Genomic DNA, 18,049 nt, shown 5'->3' with positions numbered 1-18,049 from the left:
CAGGCTACCATACTCAGGCTTCAGCAGTTACCATGAGACAAGCGAGATCTGATAGGAGAAAATAAATGCTTCTGATTGATCCTTATCAGAAAGTTTGAGCAACAGGTACATTTACTTGGGTAACTTTGCCGGAGCCATGAGTAATAATGCATTATTTGCATAATACAAGGGAAAGGAGGAACGCTGATCCATAGCCAGCCTTTGGTAGATGACATACCAAGATGCCACGGTGCAAAGTGGCAGCAGCTGGTGCCGCCGCGAACGGCTTCTCCTCATAGGGACCGCTCGGCCGGCAGCGGGGCTTGAAAACAACCAAGAACAACTCCCCGGCTCCCCGGAGCCCCCGTCCCCGCAGGCAGCGCGCCCCGCCCCGTTGCTAGGGAAGTGAGGTCACACAGTATGGCGGCTCGGGGCCGGAGCTGCTGAGGGGTCGGCGCTCTCTGGAATCCGCGTCCATCCTTCTCGGGAGTTGCGGCGGCGGTGCTGCCTGCCTCGCTATCGCTGAGCGGCAGGACTAAGACCGCGATGGCATCAGGAACCGCAGGGCTGTGAGGCAGCAGAGCGCGAGCCTGCAGGGCAGGCGGAGCAACAGAACCGGGTCGCGGACGAACCGAGCTGCCGCCATGGAGCTGAGGGTTGGGAACCGGTACCGGCTGGGCCGGAAGATCGGGAGCGGCTCCTTCGGGGACATCTACCTGGGTGAGGAGGGTGGCTCAACGGGGACCTGCTTGGGGGATCTCTGGAGACCGTCGGGGGCTGGGCCGGGGTGGGCGCTGGTCGCCCTCCTGCCCGTTCTTACCGCCGGTCGGGATGAGCTGGGAGCAACTCCCGGAAGCTCGTTTCACCCTCGCAAGAGCTCGGGTTACGCTGGTGTCTTAAGAAATGTCCTTTGATATATGGTGGCTTGCTACAGCACAGAAGTAGCAATTTAATATTTCCTTGACGTCGTGTCTTAATTTAGGGAGCGCAGAAATCGGGACTTCTGGATTATTTGTTTGTCTCTTCACGTTGTTGTCTTGTGACCTTGGACACCATTATTTGTCTCATCTGTAAAATGGGGCTATGAGTTTAAAATCTTTGGTCTTTAAAAAACGTTCAGAAAAAGATTTGGGGAAAGAAACGCAAGCATCAGCATTAAATATGACTGCAGCGGGCTAGGAAAAACTGCTGTCACAGAGATGCTTGTTTCTCTGGCAAGGCCTAAAAAATTTAAATGGTAAGGATGACTAAGTTGAGGTTAAAAAAAAACAAAAAAAAAAAACAAAAAACAACTCAAATCCTTCAAAGAATCATCAGTTCAGCTATCCTGTTGCTTGAATGTTACCCTTATGTCTTAATGCATGTATCTTATTTTGCTGTCATGATTTCTACACGATTTTAAAGTTTGCAGTATTAGTGCTGTGTTTCCATTCCCATTTATGCAGTTCTCTGTCGCGATGGTTCACTGGTATGACAATCAGTGGCGGATTCAAGTTCTAAAAAGAAATATAGTTAAAATTGTTGATACACCTTAAAGTGTAAGAAATGGGTTAAACCCAGAGAAATACATTTCTTTATGCTACCGTATAGAAACAAGTATTTTGCATTTGAAAATTGTGGTAACTTAGGAAAGCAAGTAAAGAGAACTGGAGGGGAGGACCTTGCAGGTGCTGAGGTAGGTTAAATTTGCATGTCTGGAGAGTGAAAACATCACCACCTAATATATGTGGTATGTTTGGCAGTGCACACAGTATACAAATGCGTTTTTTTTCCTAGACAACAATGCTTTGTGTCGCAGTGTACATTTGGTATTCTGAAATAATTTGCTAGCTAAAACTGCTTGTTTACAGGTAACGATACACCGGTTATCTACAATACAGATCATGTGCTTGATGAAAAATCCATGTTTCTAGCCAAAGGCAAAGAATGTGATTCTTCCTCTCTGTAATGCTTTCATAAAAGACTGAAGAGTATTGTGAGAAAGACGGTGGTAACATTAATGCAAAATCTTCATTAGCTACCACTGGTGTTTTCAGACAGCAATTAAAATTTGAAAAATCTTACGATGATTTGAGATATTCGTACAGAACCATTTGACTGCTATAAATTAATTCATGTTAGGCTATACAGTTAAAGAGCAGGTAAAATAAACATATTTGTACTTTGATTTGTAATCCAAATTAACTGATAAGTAGAAGTCAGGCAACTTGGTTGTTACCTTCCCACATATGGAAGCTAGCATGGAAGTAATAGGTATTTTGTCACTTTTGTCTTTACATGTACAGCCTGCACCTGCAAAGTTGCACAGGAGATAGTAGTTCTCTGTTTATTGGTACTACTGCCACACTGCATTTTGCACAAGAATTCACCATCCTCAAACTTTGTCATCTTTTTACTCTTCAGTAGTCCATGTGGATTTACAACTAGGTCTTCATGCAAACATGATGCTTGCCTCAAATTTTGTCCTGTTCTTTTTATCCTTAAGTAGTCAGTATGGGTTTATAATTAGGTCTTCCTGCAAATGGGATGCTTGAGCCAGCAGCTAGCAGAGAATTGTACGCCTGGAAGATCCACCTAATGGCATGGGTGTCTTTTTCCAGGGGAAAATACTATCTCAAGAACTTAAGTGTTGCAGCACTTTGTAGAGGCCCATTTGGTTTGCCTACCAATATATGGTAAAACAGAGGCTTTCAAAATCTATGCTTTTTATGGTAAAGAAATGTGTCTGGAAAAAAAAAATCTCAATTGTTTGGATTATACAGTAAGACATAATTACGTAAAAATTATTTCTAAAATTCTGTCAGAGGTCAATTGTTTTTTTTTTTAAGTGCAAATGCCTCTCAATGGATTTATAGATTTCCACAGTGTAGATTTCCATTTCAGTTTAGTGCTTTGAAAGGGGAAATTTAATTATTGTTTCCTGTTTTCATTTCCCCGTATTTCTTTAATGCAGCTACAGAGGGTTGAAGACATTCCAGAGAGAAGAGGGGAAGGACCTTCTTTCTTTCTCTTTCAATAAGTTACTTGGAATGTAGAGCCAACAACTTGGTTGTTATTATCATAGTTCTTTCATACTTTTTCATGTTCTCCATCATACCACAAGATACAACTTCTGGAATTTGGAAGGCCCACAGCTTAGCTTACTTAGAATAATAGGGTCTGTAAAATAGCATTTTGAAAGGCAAGACACTAAAGTGAATAAAATACCATGGAGAACTTTACGAAAATAAAAGTTAGGAAATGAGTGTATCTGCATTTTCTTAAGTTACTCTCCAGAGGAAGATTTGAAAAATAGTATGGATTCCCAGATACTCTGAATAGTATAGAAGATGGACAACATACAGAAGAAAAATCAGAGTAAGCGTCTGTTTTGTTGCTCCATCCACAAGGTAAAAAAGACATGAGTCATGAAGGCATTATAGTTGCTGTGTTTTCATGGTTTTTTCATTTACATGTATTTTCTTAGGGATAAACTTTTAGTTGTAAATGAATTAAAATAATCTTCAAGGCCTTCCTTGTGGCAGAGGATTTTGCAATTACTTACAAATTAGAATTTTGCTATTTAAAGTAAAAGACTTTGACAACTCTAGACTTTTTCTTTTCATTTCCATGAAGTGCCTCTTTCCATTTTACTGCTTACTGCTGCTTTCTCATTACTCATTCTTCTCATAACGCTAATTCTGGCTACTGTTCAAGGGTGTATGCAGAAGTAGAGAGCTGTTTAAGGATCTTAGACCTCCTAGGTGATACAGACTTCTAGGGAAGATCAGATATCATAGGAAATGACCTACTAGGTCAAGACAATGATTTTTCAAGCAGCGGTGAGCAGAACTTCATAGAGATAATACACATATTCATTCTCCTATGGGCAAGTCTTGTCTTAATCAAACACAGATGTCTGCAGCTGTCTGTATAAAAAGTATGCCATTCAGCAGTTTGTGTCAGAAAAGTTTTTTGTGTGTTTGTTTTTAATATTTATGGAGGTGGTCACCCATTAGGGAAAAGCAGGAAAGATCCAGAGTTCCATAGTTAAAAATCAAGATATTTGTTTGTTGGCGGTGGGGGGTGGGAGTGTGTTAGTGACACAGGACAGTGTCTTTTTCCTTGCAACATTCATCTGTCCTTTCAAATTTCTAGATTGATGTGAACCATAACTCACTTAAAGTTCACCAAAATAATATATTAATAAGATATGAAAACCTTGGGTCACGGAGTTTCTAGTTGCTACTACTGTGCGGTGACCTTAATAGAAATCAGGAGTTTGGTGGAGTCATAGAAGGTAGATGGATAATGTTGACTACAGCAGGGGAAAATTAGTTTTCTTTGTCTCCCAGACGTGCTGTGATTATTATACCTACAGTGTGTTTCAGATGCTTTGTTTTCTTAGGGTGCATGGTGAAATGCCTAGTAAATATTGTCTGTGATGTTTTCTCAGAACAGCTCTTTGTACCAGCAACACCAATTTAATAGATGTGTGAACACACAAAAAAACATTTTCTTGATGTAAAAAAGAACAGATAGCCTTGCATAAACTCAAAGATAATTCCATGCTCCATCAGGTATTATCCAGTGAAGAGCTTGATGAAATAGCTGAAACTAGACAAAGTAGAAATCTGAATTTCAAGGCTGTGTTTAATAAAAATAACAAAAAAAAAAAAAAAAAAAAAAAAAGAAACCTATACATTTTATTTTTTGTCTTACAAAGGTGCCAAAAATGCATTTTCTGTAAGCATATTTTCTGTTTATTGAATGGTAGGAAAAAACTGTCTCAAGAAGCTTGTATGATCACCTTTTACACTAAGGCTGTGGTGTTGTCTGCTTGGAAGACAAGGTATCCCGTAACACTGTATCTCGGGGAGCCTTCTTTCACATGGTATCAAGAATTTGACTTGAACTGACAGTAACGCATGGATACTCCTTCATATCCTTTGCTTCCTCAGAAACTAATGGAAAATGTCAACAACATGTGGGAAAGATTTCAGTGGGAACCTTTATTACTTAAAATAGTAAGTAGGTTACAGGTATCTTTCATATCCAGCAAGTATTCAAGAGCTCATAACATAGTTTCAGTTTTAAATAAGCTTGCCTTGATCTTTAGGTAACAGATCTGCCGGTATTACCCTAATTAACTTTGCTGATGGCAAACAAGAAATAAAACAGCTGTGGCATAAGGCTGAATATTTGCTTATAATTTAAATGTCGCTTTAAAGGCAGAAAGGGAGGCAAAGAGAAATGCTTGGTTAATACAGAGCTTCAGTTTTATGGAACTTAATTACGTGAAGTTCTATTGAGTGTAATCATAAATGAATCCGAAAATGGACAGAATACTGAGATAACATAGTCGAATGATAGCATGAAGATATGGATATTCATAAGAGTGATTGCCAGCTGCAAGACTGTGGGAAGATTTCAGCATCAGGTGACATGCCAGTGGAACAATAGAGGAGATTCAATGCATATAACTGAAATGTTGTGCCAATTTGTGGCGTGAGGCGTTGGCCTGTCTTTATAGTCACAAGGTTATAAAGCAGTGAAGTAGTTCTGTAATCTCAAGAACAAGATTTTGCAGTTATAGTTCTGTGAATAAATAACACTCTGAGGGCTATTTTATTCCTAGGTAGTCTCCCTCACAGTTAGATTAAATATTAATTAAGGTGTCAGAATACACCTGGAGTATGTTGAGATTTAGGAAAGTTGTAGGCTCTGTTTCCAAGACATAAGAGCAGATCTGAATTATTAGCATTTCTTAAGTTGGTGGGCATATGTGCTATGCCTACAAACACTCCTTTTAATAAGCGCCTCCACCACAAACCGGAAGTAAAACGACTCCCCTCAGAACATGCATCCTTTTTTTTTTTGGTATGAGATGGCAGCCTTTGTCTTCCTGAGCTAATTTATTTAATATTTTTCTCTTAAACTGCTAGTCTGTTGGAGGGAATTTGTAAGACTTCAGGAGAACTTTCAGATAACCACAGCTCCACAGCTGAAAGTACTTAAACTCTGGATCTTTGCCATTGAGAATAAACTTGTTAATATTTGTTTTCAGTCTTGATAAAGGAAATGCATCTTAACAATGTCTTGGCCAATGTTTTATTTTTTTCCCGATTTAGGAACTGATATTGCTGCTGGAGAGGAGGTTGCAATTAAGTTGGAATGTGTGAAAACCAAACATCCTCAGCTCCACATTGAGAGTAAAATCTACAAAATGATGCAGGGTGGAGGTAGGCAAACTTTCCTTCCTCAGAGATTGAGTTGTTTGTTTTTATTTTTGTCTTTGATATATCTGCTACCTGCAAGTAAATAATGGTTGAGAACATTTTTAGCAGACAAGGAGGTGGGAAGGGTGGCAGGGTAGGTGAAGAGCAGTACTGCATAGTAGGGTTTAGACTGATTTGGTTAATAATAGTAGCACAATTCTAAACTTAGTAAATTCAGGATATTATTTGTTTCATATGCTGGCATTCTTTCTTCTGAGGTAAAAGTATTTTCTTGCTATAAAAATTCCAAGACATAATGGCATTAGTAATAGAGAACAGGACCGAAGTAACTTCATAACTACTGCACGGTGTTACAACTGGGATAACTTACTCATGTTTTCGGAATTCTGCAAATGTAGGATTCTCATTACAGTCTCTGTATAACCTGAATACCCTTCACAGAGTAAAATAATTCCTGTATGGGCTTGCTAAGGCTATGATGGTTCCTTCTGTGGATGAACACTGCAAAGGCAGATGGCAGAAGGTTAAGTAACTGCCAAATAAGGGTTTCTCTCTGAAGGGAATTTAGGAAAAAATAATTCATATTAAATAAATGTAACATGGGTTAATTACAATCTAGGTGATTATATACCAGATTTAAGGTCCATTTCAGTCCAAACCATCTTACAATTCTATAAATGATTGTATACCACTTCACTTCCAAAATGCATAAAATTAAACTCAAAGTAATGGTATTTGAATTTCTGAACAATATTTTCTACAATTCAAGGTTTAATTCAGAGTATATGATCAATTTCTACAGTTTTACGTGAAATAATTTTCCTGAGTTTCTCCGTAAAGTGGAGCTGACTTTAATTTTCCATCTAGAAATACAGCAGTCTAAGATATGTCATTAACAATACTGCTTTGGTAGGGATTCACCAGCAGCAAATGTAATGGAACTGGAGGGAATGCATGAATATGAAGCAAGGATGAAATTTCATTCTAAATTGTAACAGAAAAGAGGTATTTTACATTGATTTTGTAGGCTTTGAAACTAAGAATTTGATTTCCAAAACTTTCTTTAGCAATAACATGTACTGGTTTGTCAATGTCTTTATTTTCAGGCTTCCAATTTATTCCTAACTGCCATCTTGAAGAGTACTGTTTACACATGTAAAGTGTTTAAGGTTGAAATCCAGCAAAACCACTATCTTCTTTCAAGATGTATTCTTAGCACAAATCCTGGGAGGTTACAGGAAAGAAGAAAAAGGCTGTTTTTAGATCTCTAGTTATAATTATGTATTGGTTCAGCTATAAAGTCATGAAACTTTTCAGAACTGCTGAAGATAGCATAAGGTACATAGGTACATTTTTGCTGTAAATACAAGCATTGACAATAATGTTTATGATGCCTAGAGTTCATCTTTATGAGCTTTGGAGATCTGCGTATATGAACTCTATAAATCAAATTAGTATACTGAATAAACTGTTTTCTTTGTTCCAGTGGGTATTCCCACAATTAAGTGGTGTGGAGCTGAAGGGGACTACAATGTCATGGTGATGGAGCTGCTGGGGCCGAGTCTGGAGGATCTCTTCAATTTTTGTTCAAGGAAATTTAGTCTCAAGACAGTCTTGTTACTTGCTGACCAAATGGTAGGAAACAATTCTTTTGTTCTTGGCAGTGAAATACATTGGGCATATTAAAATTTTTAGAGTGACCATATCCAACTGTATTTTACTTCTTTAATTTAGAGGCAATTAGGATGTATAATTACAAGAAGAAAAAAAATATGTTTAGAGTTTTTTCTTCTAAATATGAAGTGTCACATCAAAAGTAATGGCAAAGATTTAATTTGATTTAAAAACTGGATCTGAGCTGTTTGCAAAGCAGCACTGCTTAAATACAAAGAAATTCCCCTAAGGAAGTTTTTAAAACCAAATCTAAAATAGACACTAATCTAAATCTAAGAAAGAGCTAGAGAGAAGGTTTACCTACTGTCTTCTAAATTATACTTTCTGTAATGTCCTTATATTTTTCATTAAAAAATTCTTTACCTGTTTTATCACAAAGACAGTGTGGGTAGTGTTTTTCTAAGAGAAAAAGTGTATGGCTGATCTCTTCGTTGTTTCTCATCCTCTGCATTTAGATTAGTCGAATTGAGTATATTCACTCTAAGAATTTCATCCACCGAGATGTGAAACCAGATAACTTCTTAATGGGCCTGGGGAAGAAAGGAAATCTTGTCTACATAATAGACTTTGGATTAGCAAAGAAGTATCGAGATGCTCGAACTCACCAACATATTCCATATCGTGAAAATAAAAACTTAACAGGAACTGCTCGTTATGCATCCATCAACACTCATCTTGGAATTGGTGAGCTGGGGAAAAGCAATAAGTAGAAACTTAAAAAGTGTAGAAGGGTGATGCACATGCTTTTAGTGTGACTGGATGTTGCTTTATGGAGGCATAGAGGACAGTCCCTATCTCTGGCAATAACAGTGCAGTATGCTTGGGCTCATAACTGTTGGTGGGGTGGGATTTAGTTGGTTTGCAATTCTAAGGAATTAACACATTTTTTAATAACTGCAAGGATAATAGGCTTTTTCTAATGCTGGATGAATTTAACATAAACATAGTAATTTTCATCTACCTATTGTGTTTCTAAGGATTTTTATGACACGTTGCAGACTTGTGTTTTTCCACTAGATAATGAAACCTAATGAGTCCACTTTTTTATGCTGTTGTAGAGCAATCTCGCAGAGATGACTTGGAGTCCTTGGGCTATGTACTGATGTATTTTAACCTGGGCTCCCTCCCCTGGCAGGGACTGAAAGCAGCAACAAAGAGGCAGAAATATGAGCGTATCAGTGAAAAGAAAATGTCTACACCCATTGAGGTTTTGTGTAAAGGATATCCTTGTAAGTTACTCTTTCATGGCACTAGGCCCACGTGTTCATTTTTTAGTGGTATTTCTTTTTTATTTACACTATGTAGTTCGAAGGGTAGCGTGGTATGTGTGATCTGCACCATATTGTGTGTACGTGCATATGTGCTGGCTAGATAATTCCAACAGTCAAATAACTTTTTGAGAAACTGCACGTTTCTTCATATGTGTGGATACTGTGTCTTTGATAAATCAGATTGTATACTGAATTGCAGCTTTTACCTGTTGCTGTTTTGTTTAGGATTTGTCATTCCAGATTCATCCAGTTTGGCCTGTGGATGTCCAGCATCTGTGAATGGCATAAGAAACCCTCCTGTATCTTAGCATCATCCCTCAAAACTGTTCTGTTTCTCTATTTAGTATTTACACCACACTAATAATTAGGCATTTTTAAGACATACAAAACAATAAATTTGTTCTAAAACTTGTTAATTTTAGTTACCCTCAAAGAGCATTGTTCATATTTCATAAAGAGATCTCTGTTCTTTCCTTGCTCTTGTCTTTGGCAGCTAGGTATGATAATGAGAACTGTAGTTATTGTTAGGGATGTATGAAAGCTCGTTTTCTTCAGTTTGTTTCAAAAGTAATGTCATATATGTTCCTTTACACTCATTTACTCATTAGGAGTTGGACTCGATTATCCTTATGGGTCCCTTCCAACTCAGGGTATTCTATGATTTACTATTTATTTTCTCTGGGGTTAACAGACGGGGAAGACTAGCCAACTTTTCTTGTGCTGTTTGCTAGAACTCCGTACTTAACATGAATTATTAATACATTATTTTAGCTGGAAAGACTTGAATTCAAAAGCTGGTAGTTCGAAAATGATTTTTTTTTTTCTGGAGCACTGAATTCACAACAGCATTCTGTTTTTGCTGCGTAGCTAGTATTTTGTGTGCCATATTAAAAACAAAGAAAACAAACAAAAACCAGAACAGGTGTTCACACTATTGCAAGCTTAAAATTGTAGCATAACTTAGATGGGAGATTTATATTGGTCCCCATTCTTCACCCTTCCTGCCCCTTGTTTTTATGAGGTAGCAGACACACATCTTCACGTAACGTAACAAGGAAGAGATGCTATTCGATGTCCTAAAATAAATTTAATTTAAATATAGGCAGAGCTAAAAAGGCAAATAAACCTATTCTCTTTTGCTCAAATGTAGTTTTAAACCTGTTTTTACTCTCACTTCACCCCTCCGCCTTTATTTTTCAGTCCTCTCCGCTGTTGACAAATGGGGTCTTTACCTAATCTGTGATAGACAAATGATTTCCTTTTCAGGCCATACTTGATCCCAACACTTGGGATATAGTGTTGCCTTCAGTAGATGCCTAGTATTAGATGCCTAGGTCAGTATTGTTTTCCTTATGTTTAGATTTTTTTGCTTTTTGTATGGGTCAGATTTATAAATAGTAAATGTGAAGCTGAAAGAAAATATGGCTTTCTTGTATTACAGCTGAATTTGCCACATACTTGAATTTTTGCCGTTCTCTGCGTTTTGATGACAAACCAGACTACTCCTATCTAAGGCAATTATTCAGAAACCTCTTTCACCGACAAGGGTTCTCCTATGACTATGTGTTTGACTGGAACATGCTGAAATTTGTGAGTAGTTGGTGTAGCATTCTAAAACAATTTCTGTAATGATTTTCTTTTTTACTGCATTGTCAGATTTGAAGTCTTAACTGATACCGTAAGAGTGGTTTGCCCCAGAAAATTTGTTGTCTAAAAAATAAATTTAAAAAAATCGGGAAAAGCAAGAGGCAAGGGAGCCATTAGATTGAGGTTTAATGACAAAGTTGCAGTTAAGAGAGTTAAAAATGTATAAGACTTCTGAGATAACCTCATTCAAGGCAGTTGCCATGTTACCTCACTCTGATTCTCATCCTATCTTGGTCTTCAGCACAGGTCCCTTGCAACTGTTTAGATGTCTAGATGCCATAACCATATGTGTATACATTATGTGTACGTTTTGAAGACTATCCCAACAGTTGTATGAACTGAATATATGATAGTTCTTGAGAAAATTTACCAAAAATGTAATACCATAACAAATTTCAATTTACGGGTTGTCCAGTTCTTTATTTTCCACACTTATCCAAATACATAGTTGTAAGCTTAATAGTCCCTGAAGTTGTTCACTAGTCCTGACCCGTAGGGTGCAAGCAGAGCGACTGAAGATGCTGAACGTGAAAGGAGAGAACGAGAGGAAAGATTGAGACATACACGAAATCCAGCTGTTCGTGGACTACCCTCCACTGCTTCTGGCAGGCTGAGGGGAACGCAAGATGTAGCTCCTCCTACTCCTCTTACCCCAGCTTCACATGCTGGTAAGTAAGCAGATACTTGGGCAGATGTACTTTGCAGACTACTCTAATTTGTAGTTAGTTCCTGGTCACTGGAATTTGAAATTAGAATTAGGATACCTGAGTGGTATTTGTCTCTCTATTTGGGTTTCATTTTTTTTGCTTGTCTGATCATGTTAGTTTTTTCCCCCCATTTACTTCGCAGTAGATTGAAAGTAACTGTATATATTCATTACATGCCAATTGCTACTTAGAGATAACTGAGGAGGATGAAAGCCTTAATTTCTGTGGTTTGATGTTGACGTTACATGGACAAACAAGAGTGTAATTTTTCCAGTGACGGCATTTTAATCCCATTTCTTATTAGGAAAATTCTAATGTAATTTTTCTCACAGCCAACACTTCTCCTCGACCAGTGTCTGGTATGGAACGAGAAAGGAAAGTGAGTATGAGATTGCATCGTGGTGCCCCAGTCAATGTTTCATCATCTGACTTAACAGGCCGACAAGATACTTCTCGCATGTCAACTTCGCAGGTAAGAAAGATTTTTATGTAATGGAAAAATAATGGTGATTTGATAACGTTAATTTGCCAAAAGAACATACCAGCCAGTTGATGTTATTTCATATTGATTTTATAGTTGACTGAAATAAATACTTGAAATTTTACCTGAATGTTTGTGATGTTGCTGCAGAATATTGTAATTTTTTTTTAACCTCAGCAGCGATAATTTTAACATTCTCAAAGCAGTATGGAGTCAGTGGTTTATGAAATCATGCAAAAAATAGAGATAAAGAATTTTTACCTAAAATTACAGTTCCTTTGATCATTGAATATCATATATCAGTTTTCACTTAAGAAGCAGAGCAAGTTGGAGGCAGTTGTGAGAGTCATGTTTTCAAATGAGTAGCGCAGAGAATATTGGTGCAGAATAGACAAGAAATAGTTGGTAAAGAACAGGAAAGAGCAGAAGTCAAGAAATGTAGTGCACTACTGTAATTCTGAGCAGAAAAGAAGCCACATGCATAGATGATTGAGAGGTCACACACAGTAGGCTCAGTTGAAGAGGATGACAGGAGGATGAATAAATGATACAGTGTTTCATAGCCGTTGTCTGCACTGAAGTCATTCTCTTTGGTCATGGTGACTTAGCAAAGAGATTTTAAGATCTTGTTTTTAGGATTGGAAAATTATGTTTAAATGTATTTTAGCTCTTCATGCTACAGCTGAGACATTCATTCTTCAGGGTATTAACACAGACTTGTCCTAAGTAGTGGGTAGCCTAGCTTTGAACAGCTTACCTTCGGTCTTACCTGCATCACACTGATATACTGCAACAGCACTGGGAGAGCAGTGTGTTAGGAGGACTGGCGCAGTTGCCTACAGTTTTTTTCCTTCATGCCTCAGCACTATGCTTAAGATCTAACTGCATAATTCTTGCTGTGGACTGGTTATTCCTTGTTGACAGAGAGTATTGATAAAAATGAATACAGTTTCTTTTGGCTTCATCATTTCATTGTCAGAATTAATTATTTTGGATAATACCTGTTCTTATGTATAGTTTTAGTGCTAGAGAGGGCACTCTTTTGGATGGAGGTGAGATAGTAAGTGAAGACTGAGGGTTGATTTGGTGTATGGATGCTACCTTCTGGCCTGCAGTATAAATCAAAAAGAGGTCAGTGAAAGGATGATGGAATCAGATACAATACAAATCTGGAGCTGAGTGACTTCATTCTCTTTCTCAGAATAAAATGAAAACGTGAGATAGGTTGTATTTGCAAAAACAATGCAAAGATGATAATTACCAGTGTCAGAGAGGTGTTTTTTTTTAACCAGTTTCAAAGCGCTTTTAAGAAAGAAGGAAATTTACTTCCCTGAACTGTGTTATAGCAGGAATAGAAAGAGCCCAACAGCTGAATGAGAAGTTGGAAACAGTGTAAAAACTATTTCAGTGCTTTGTAGGCATATCCGCATCAAAGAGGTCCAAGTGTAGAAGGTGCCACGTATCCCTTTAGAAATGGTCCTGGTAGGAGATTAGATTTGGTTAGTCTGAACTTGTCTTAAATTCTTTTGTTTTATTAATGACTTGTGTACGTGACATTTTTTTCTGAATGTTGTAAAGTATGAGAAATACAGAGGGGCTCTCACAGAGCGTACTGTGAGATTGTGTAGAAACATGGGGTTTTTGAGTAATCTTTGAATACACAGATGTATAATTTGTGGTGTGTGTCAACAGTATGGTCTGGCTTTCTTGCACATTTCAGTACCTGCCGTTTAACACTCTGCTCCATGTATGGAATTTGACTTCTTTACAATTCCAATAATGTACTAGTCAGGAACTTCTCAGGTTAAAATTTATCATTAATCGTTTGTCATCTTCATTTAATTCTTACTGAAGCAGTGAACAGCTGCTGGTCTCCAGTTGTGGTGGCTGAATAACAGTATTCAACAGTAGTATAATTCTGAAAGCTTCCCATGGGCCTCTCAGATTCGGAAGGCAAGAGAGATTTACTTAGATTTTACTTTATAACACTTACCTGTGAGCTCATCAGAGACAATTTCAGTTTTCATTTTCACAGTTCTCACTCGAGCCATCTGGCCTTCTGTGGACTAAGTTGCAAGTCTACGTAGCTTATGCTCTTACTGTTTTCATAATGTTGAAGTAGTTTTTCCATAGGAGAAAACTATCTTTGCATGTTAACCAGGTTATAAAATAGACTATGGATTTCCCATTGTCTTTATACCTTGTTCTTAGGAAAACCTCAAGTATCTAACTTGGACGTCCTGTTAAGGACAACTTCTTTTTTGAGTAGGTGTAAAGCATGTAGAAAAATATCTATTCCATGTCATATCAGGAAAATAGTAAAGAAACACAACTGTTTGTCCATGCCTGTTCCAATTATATTAGTTTCCTTTCAGAGTCTTTTAAGACTATGTGACCAGTGTCCCTTTTTCAGGAAGTGCTTAGACCATGCTCCTGGCAGAAAACAACTTTTAAACTTCACTATTCAGATCTACAGATGTCTTAGGTTAAGAACTAGGTTTATTAGAGTTGTTATTTATAACTTGATTAATTAGTTTTGTTATGTTATTTGGATGGCTTGGTTTGGTAAAGCATCACTGCATCTATAATCTCCACCTCTCTTCATTCAGAGGAAGAGCTAATGCTTGTTAAACTCTGGCGAATGGAAATTTGCTGACGTTACTCAATCAAGTAGAATTCTTAAAGATGACTCCATGTTTGTATCTATCTTTTTTTCAAACTGAGTTTTGACCAGTTTGTACTGAAACTGAAAACTAAGGCTGGGAATGTAGATAATAGAAACCAAACTTACATTACAGAAAATAGCTCCTTGAGAAGTTTAACAGTCATGGAAAAATGGTGATTGGTAAAGATAGCAAAATAGATGTCATACGTATTCTCCACCTCCAGCGCTTTGACCACATAGTACCTAAATCATTCCAATTGAAAATACTAACACTTTGTAATAATACGTAAGAAGAGTTCATTCAAGTAACAGTTAGTATGTCTCCAAAAGGGTTTATGGAACTTAGTGTTTCTAGTGAAATGACATACATGTAAGTTCTGTGACAGTACTTTCCTGATGATGTGGGAGTGAATGCAGCAGCTGAAAGTCTGCAGGTTTTGAGATGTTTGACAGTGATAAACATTGGTGAGAGTTGGGCAGTCATGTAAATCCTAATCAAATAAAATACATATTAAGGCAAGACTCCAAATCCTAAAGAGCTTCAAGGAGTGAAGCCGATTGGCTACTATGGGCATCAATCACAGCATTGGTAGCCAGTCAGGGGAGGTGATTGTCCTGCTCTACTCTGTGCTTTTGCAGCCTCACTTCAAATACTGTGTTCAGTTTTGGGCACCACAGTATAATAAGGACATAAAACTATTAGAGAGCCTCCAGAGGAGGTTGACAAAGATGGTGAAGGGTCTAGAGGACAAGACGTATGAGGAGTGGCTGAAGTCACTTGGATTGTTCAGCCTGGAGAAGCAGAGACTGAGGGGAGGCCTCATGGCAGCCTGCAGCTTCCTCACAAGGGAAGCAGAGGGGCAGGCACTGAACTCTGCTCTCTGGTGACAGTGACAGGACCCAAAGGAATGCATGGAGCTGCAACAGGGGAGCTTCAGGCTGGGTTTTTGAGTAGTCCTGTGCAGAGCCTATTGAGTTGGACTCAATAATCCTTGTGGGTCCCTTTCAATTCAGGATGTTCTATGATTCTGTGATATGTGGGAACTATATTGGTGATGAATGATGACTGAGAAGGCTTTGGGTGTAACTTTGGAGAGGTTGGTGTGATGTCACAATGAAATGGAGTAATTTCATCCTTGAATGCATATATAATGCAGTAATGAACAAAATTGGGGAGGTTATTTTATATCATTCATGAGACAGATGCTGTAATATTATGTCCAGTTCAGTTCTCATTATCTTGATCTGCTGAAAAACTGAAAGTAACAGAACAGCTGTAAAAATTGTGCTTGAGAAAACATACTGTACGATACTGGAGTTTCAGTTTAGTGTCTTTCAGTTTGAAAGATAAGAGATCATCCTGAGTTAGTTGGGAGTAGTATCTTAGCAACAGCAGTTAGAACAGGAACCTCAGTTTATATAGAATATATACATAAAGCACCCGTCGCTTAGTATTAAATCCGCTCGTGTTTAAAGAAGTATGATGCAGAGTTCTAAGTGAAGGCAGTTAGCTACTGAAACAACTTCTAAAAGACATACAGGATCTTCTGTCCTCTTTATCTTTGCATCAAAACTGGATTCCTTTTTAGGTGGTGTATTCAGGTCCAAAGTAAGCCTAAATTACTAGTCTCAGTGTAGTGAAGAGTTGTGATCTGGGCTGGACAGAAAGTCATACTAGCTGTTAAAATATTGTTCTACTCTTAAGCTGTATAAATGAATTGTTTGCTAAGTCCTTTATGTAGTCAGTCTATAAACATTAAGAAACACACTGAAGGAAGGCACAAATATTCCAGAAAGCACTACTTTGAAGCAGTTCTGTCAGTCCAGACTGCACAGGCTGCCTCCTGAAAGCATGAATATGCAGTGCTCAACTCAAGAATCTAGTTACAGGTGAGTAGCCTTCATTTCCTTTCACAGAAGGTTCAGTCCTGAAAACAAACAAACAAACAAAAAAGAAAACTACTTCAGTTGGACTGCTCATGGTGTACAGTAAGTTATTTTATTTATTCCTCTTGAATGTGTCGTGTTCAGCCATTTTCAGCACCTGACAGTCAAAGCTGTGCATAATTCCTACTGGTAATAGCCATATCCCTCCTTAGCTGGAAGAATAGATTGGAGTGCTCCTCAAAGAAATATTTGAGCAAATATCTTTGAAAAGAGAAGCTTTTGGAAAACTATAGCAAACACTGGCATTGAACAACTCAAGTGTTGCGCCCACTGGGAAAAAGCAACGTTCTTCCAATGCCTTTGCATTTTTCATCTCCTCATGAGTGAATCTTTCTACACACATGCGTCTTAATAGGCATCATACTCTGCATTGTTCTTCTGACCCTGTCAGCTTTCTTTGAGAACTAATGATTTTTTCCTTTTATGTATATCTTAATATGATAGAAATGTCGGATAGAAATCTGAAATCAGAGCTCTTCTAAAGATACATTTGCAACTGCCGATTTAGGTTGGATATTTGTAGACATCTTTATATATTGGGGCAGTGGAACCATTACAAATTGCTGTCTTTTCCCCTACCTCAGAATAGCATTCCTTTCGAACACCACGGCAAGTAGCTGCTCGTCTCCTTTCGTTGGAAGGCAGCACTGGGTGAGTGCTTCTCATTAGACACCAAAACTTTGGATGGGGTGGGGAAAAAATCTTTGGAAACATCCAACCTTGCTTCTCCTTACATTATCTCATAGTGGTACTGTGCCTTCCAGTCAGATACGTGAGGCGGCATTGTTTTTCTCTAAAAGAAAAAATAAATGTCCTTCCAAAAGTTGAATTAGTACTGCTATTCCACTTAGACTCTTTAGCAGAACTGACAAAAACAGCGACTTTAAGGGTCCATAAAATCATTCAAGCATCAATAATAAAATAATCAACTCTACATTTTAGATGGTTTACCATTACATCTTTCCAGGGATGTTTATGCAGCTGTGTGTCATCCATTCAAAAACAGATCAGCTTAAGAACTGTAAAAGCAAAATGCTTATATGAAGAATCAGTTAACTATATTACTCAGACAAGGCTCTGCCTTGTCGTGGATGAAATGTTCTACCACAGCAGTATCTCATTTTTCACTGTTTTATATTCCTCTCCATTTCTTAAGAGCTATCATTTTTAAAATACTCAGATACTAATGCGAATTGTTTGACACGTGAGCATCTTAGAGGCAGACAGACTTGGATTTGGGTAATCAGAACTCCTTTCCATTGTTCAGTGTAGTAGAAGTTCCTGCCTTTCTGTGTGCAGCTTTCAGCTTTTTAGTCCATTCTGCTTTTGGCACTAACAGGTTTCATCATAGAAATAACAAGTTTTATCTGGAATCTGAACTTTGATAGCTGAAGGATGCTTTCTTATGTATTTCAAGAGCTTCTTTGCTTTGCTTCTTGCTTTTAAAAAGGTCATGAGAT

General features: G+C 37.9%; 1 protein-coding gene across 12 annotated transcripts in view; it reads left to right on the top strand.

Moving 5' to 3' along the window:
- The first annotated feature begins 336 nt into the window (after positions 1-336).
- Positions 337-18,049, top strand: part of CSNK1D (casein kinase 1 delta) — a 20,790-nt gene continuing 3,077 nt past the window's right edge. For 3 of the 12 annotated variants that reach the window (XR_014684640.1, XM_084492488.1, XM_084492489.1), the window contains exons 1-9: positions 337-699; positions 6,090-6,200; positions 7,684-7,832; positions 8,327-8,555; positions 8,930-9,100; positions 10,584-10,732; positions 11,286-11,457; positions 11,829-11,968; positions 17,174-17,240. Coding sequence is in view for 9 of the 12 variants with exons in the window: in XM_084492488.1 (XP_084348614.1) it covers positions 624-699; positions 6,090-6,200; positions 7,684-7,832; positions 8,327-8,555; positions 8,930-9,100; positions 10,584-10,732; positions 11,286-11,457; positions 11,829-11,968; positions 17,174-17,206 (1,230 nt within the window). In the remaining 3 variants the exon portion in view is untranslated. Of the gene's footprint in view, positions 700-4,735; positions 4,986-6,089; positions 6,201-7,683; positions 7,833-8,326; positions 8,556-8,929; positions 9,101-10,583; positions 10,733-11,285; positions 11,458-11,828; positions 11,969-16,559; positions 17,241-18,049 lie in introns of all 12 variants that reach the window. The other 9 variants (XM_084492484.1, XM_084492491.1, XM_084492490.1 and 6 more) reach the window with 6 other exon arrangements.

Source organism: Aythya ferina, assembly GCF_964211825.1.
Source record: "Aythya ferina genome assembly, chromosome: 18".
Lineage (NCBI taxonomy): Eukaryota > Metazoa > Chordata > Aves > Anseriformes > Anatidae > Aythya > Aythya ferina.
This window is presented reverse-complemented; position numbering and strand designations above follow the sequence as displayed.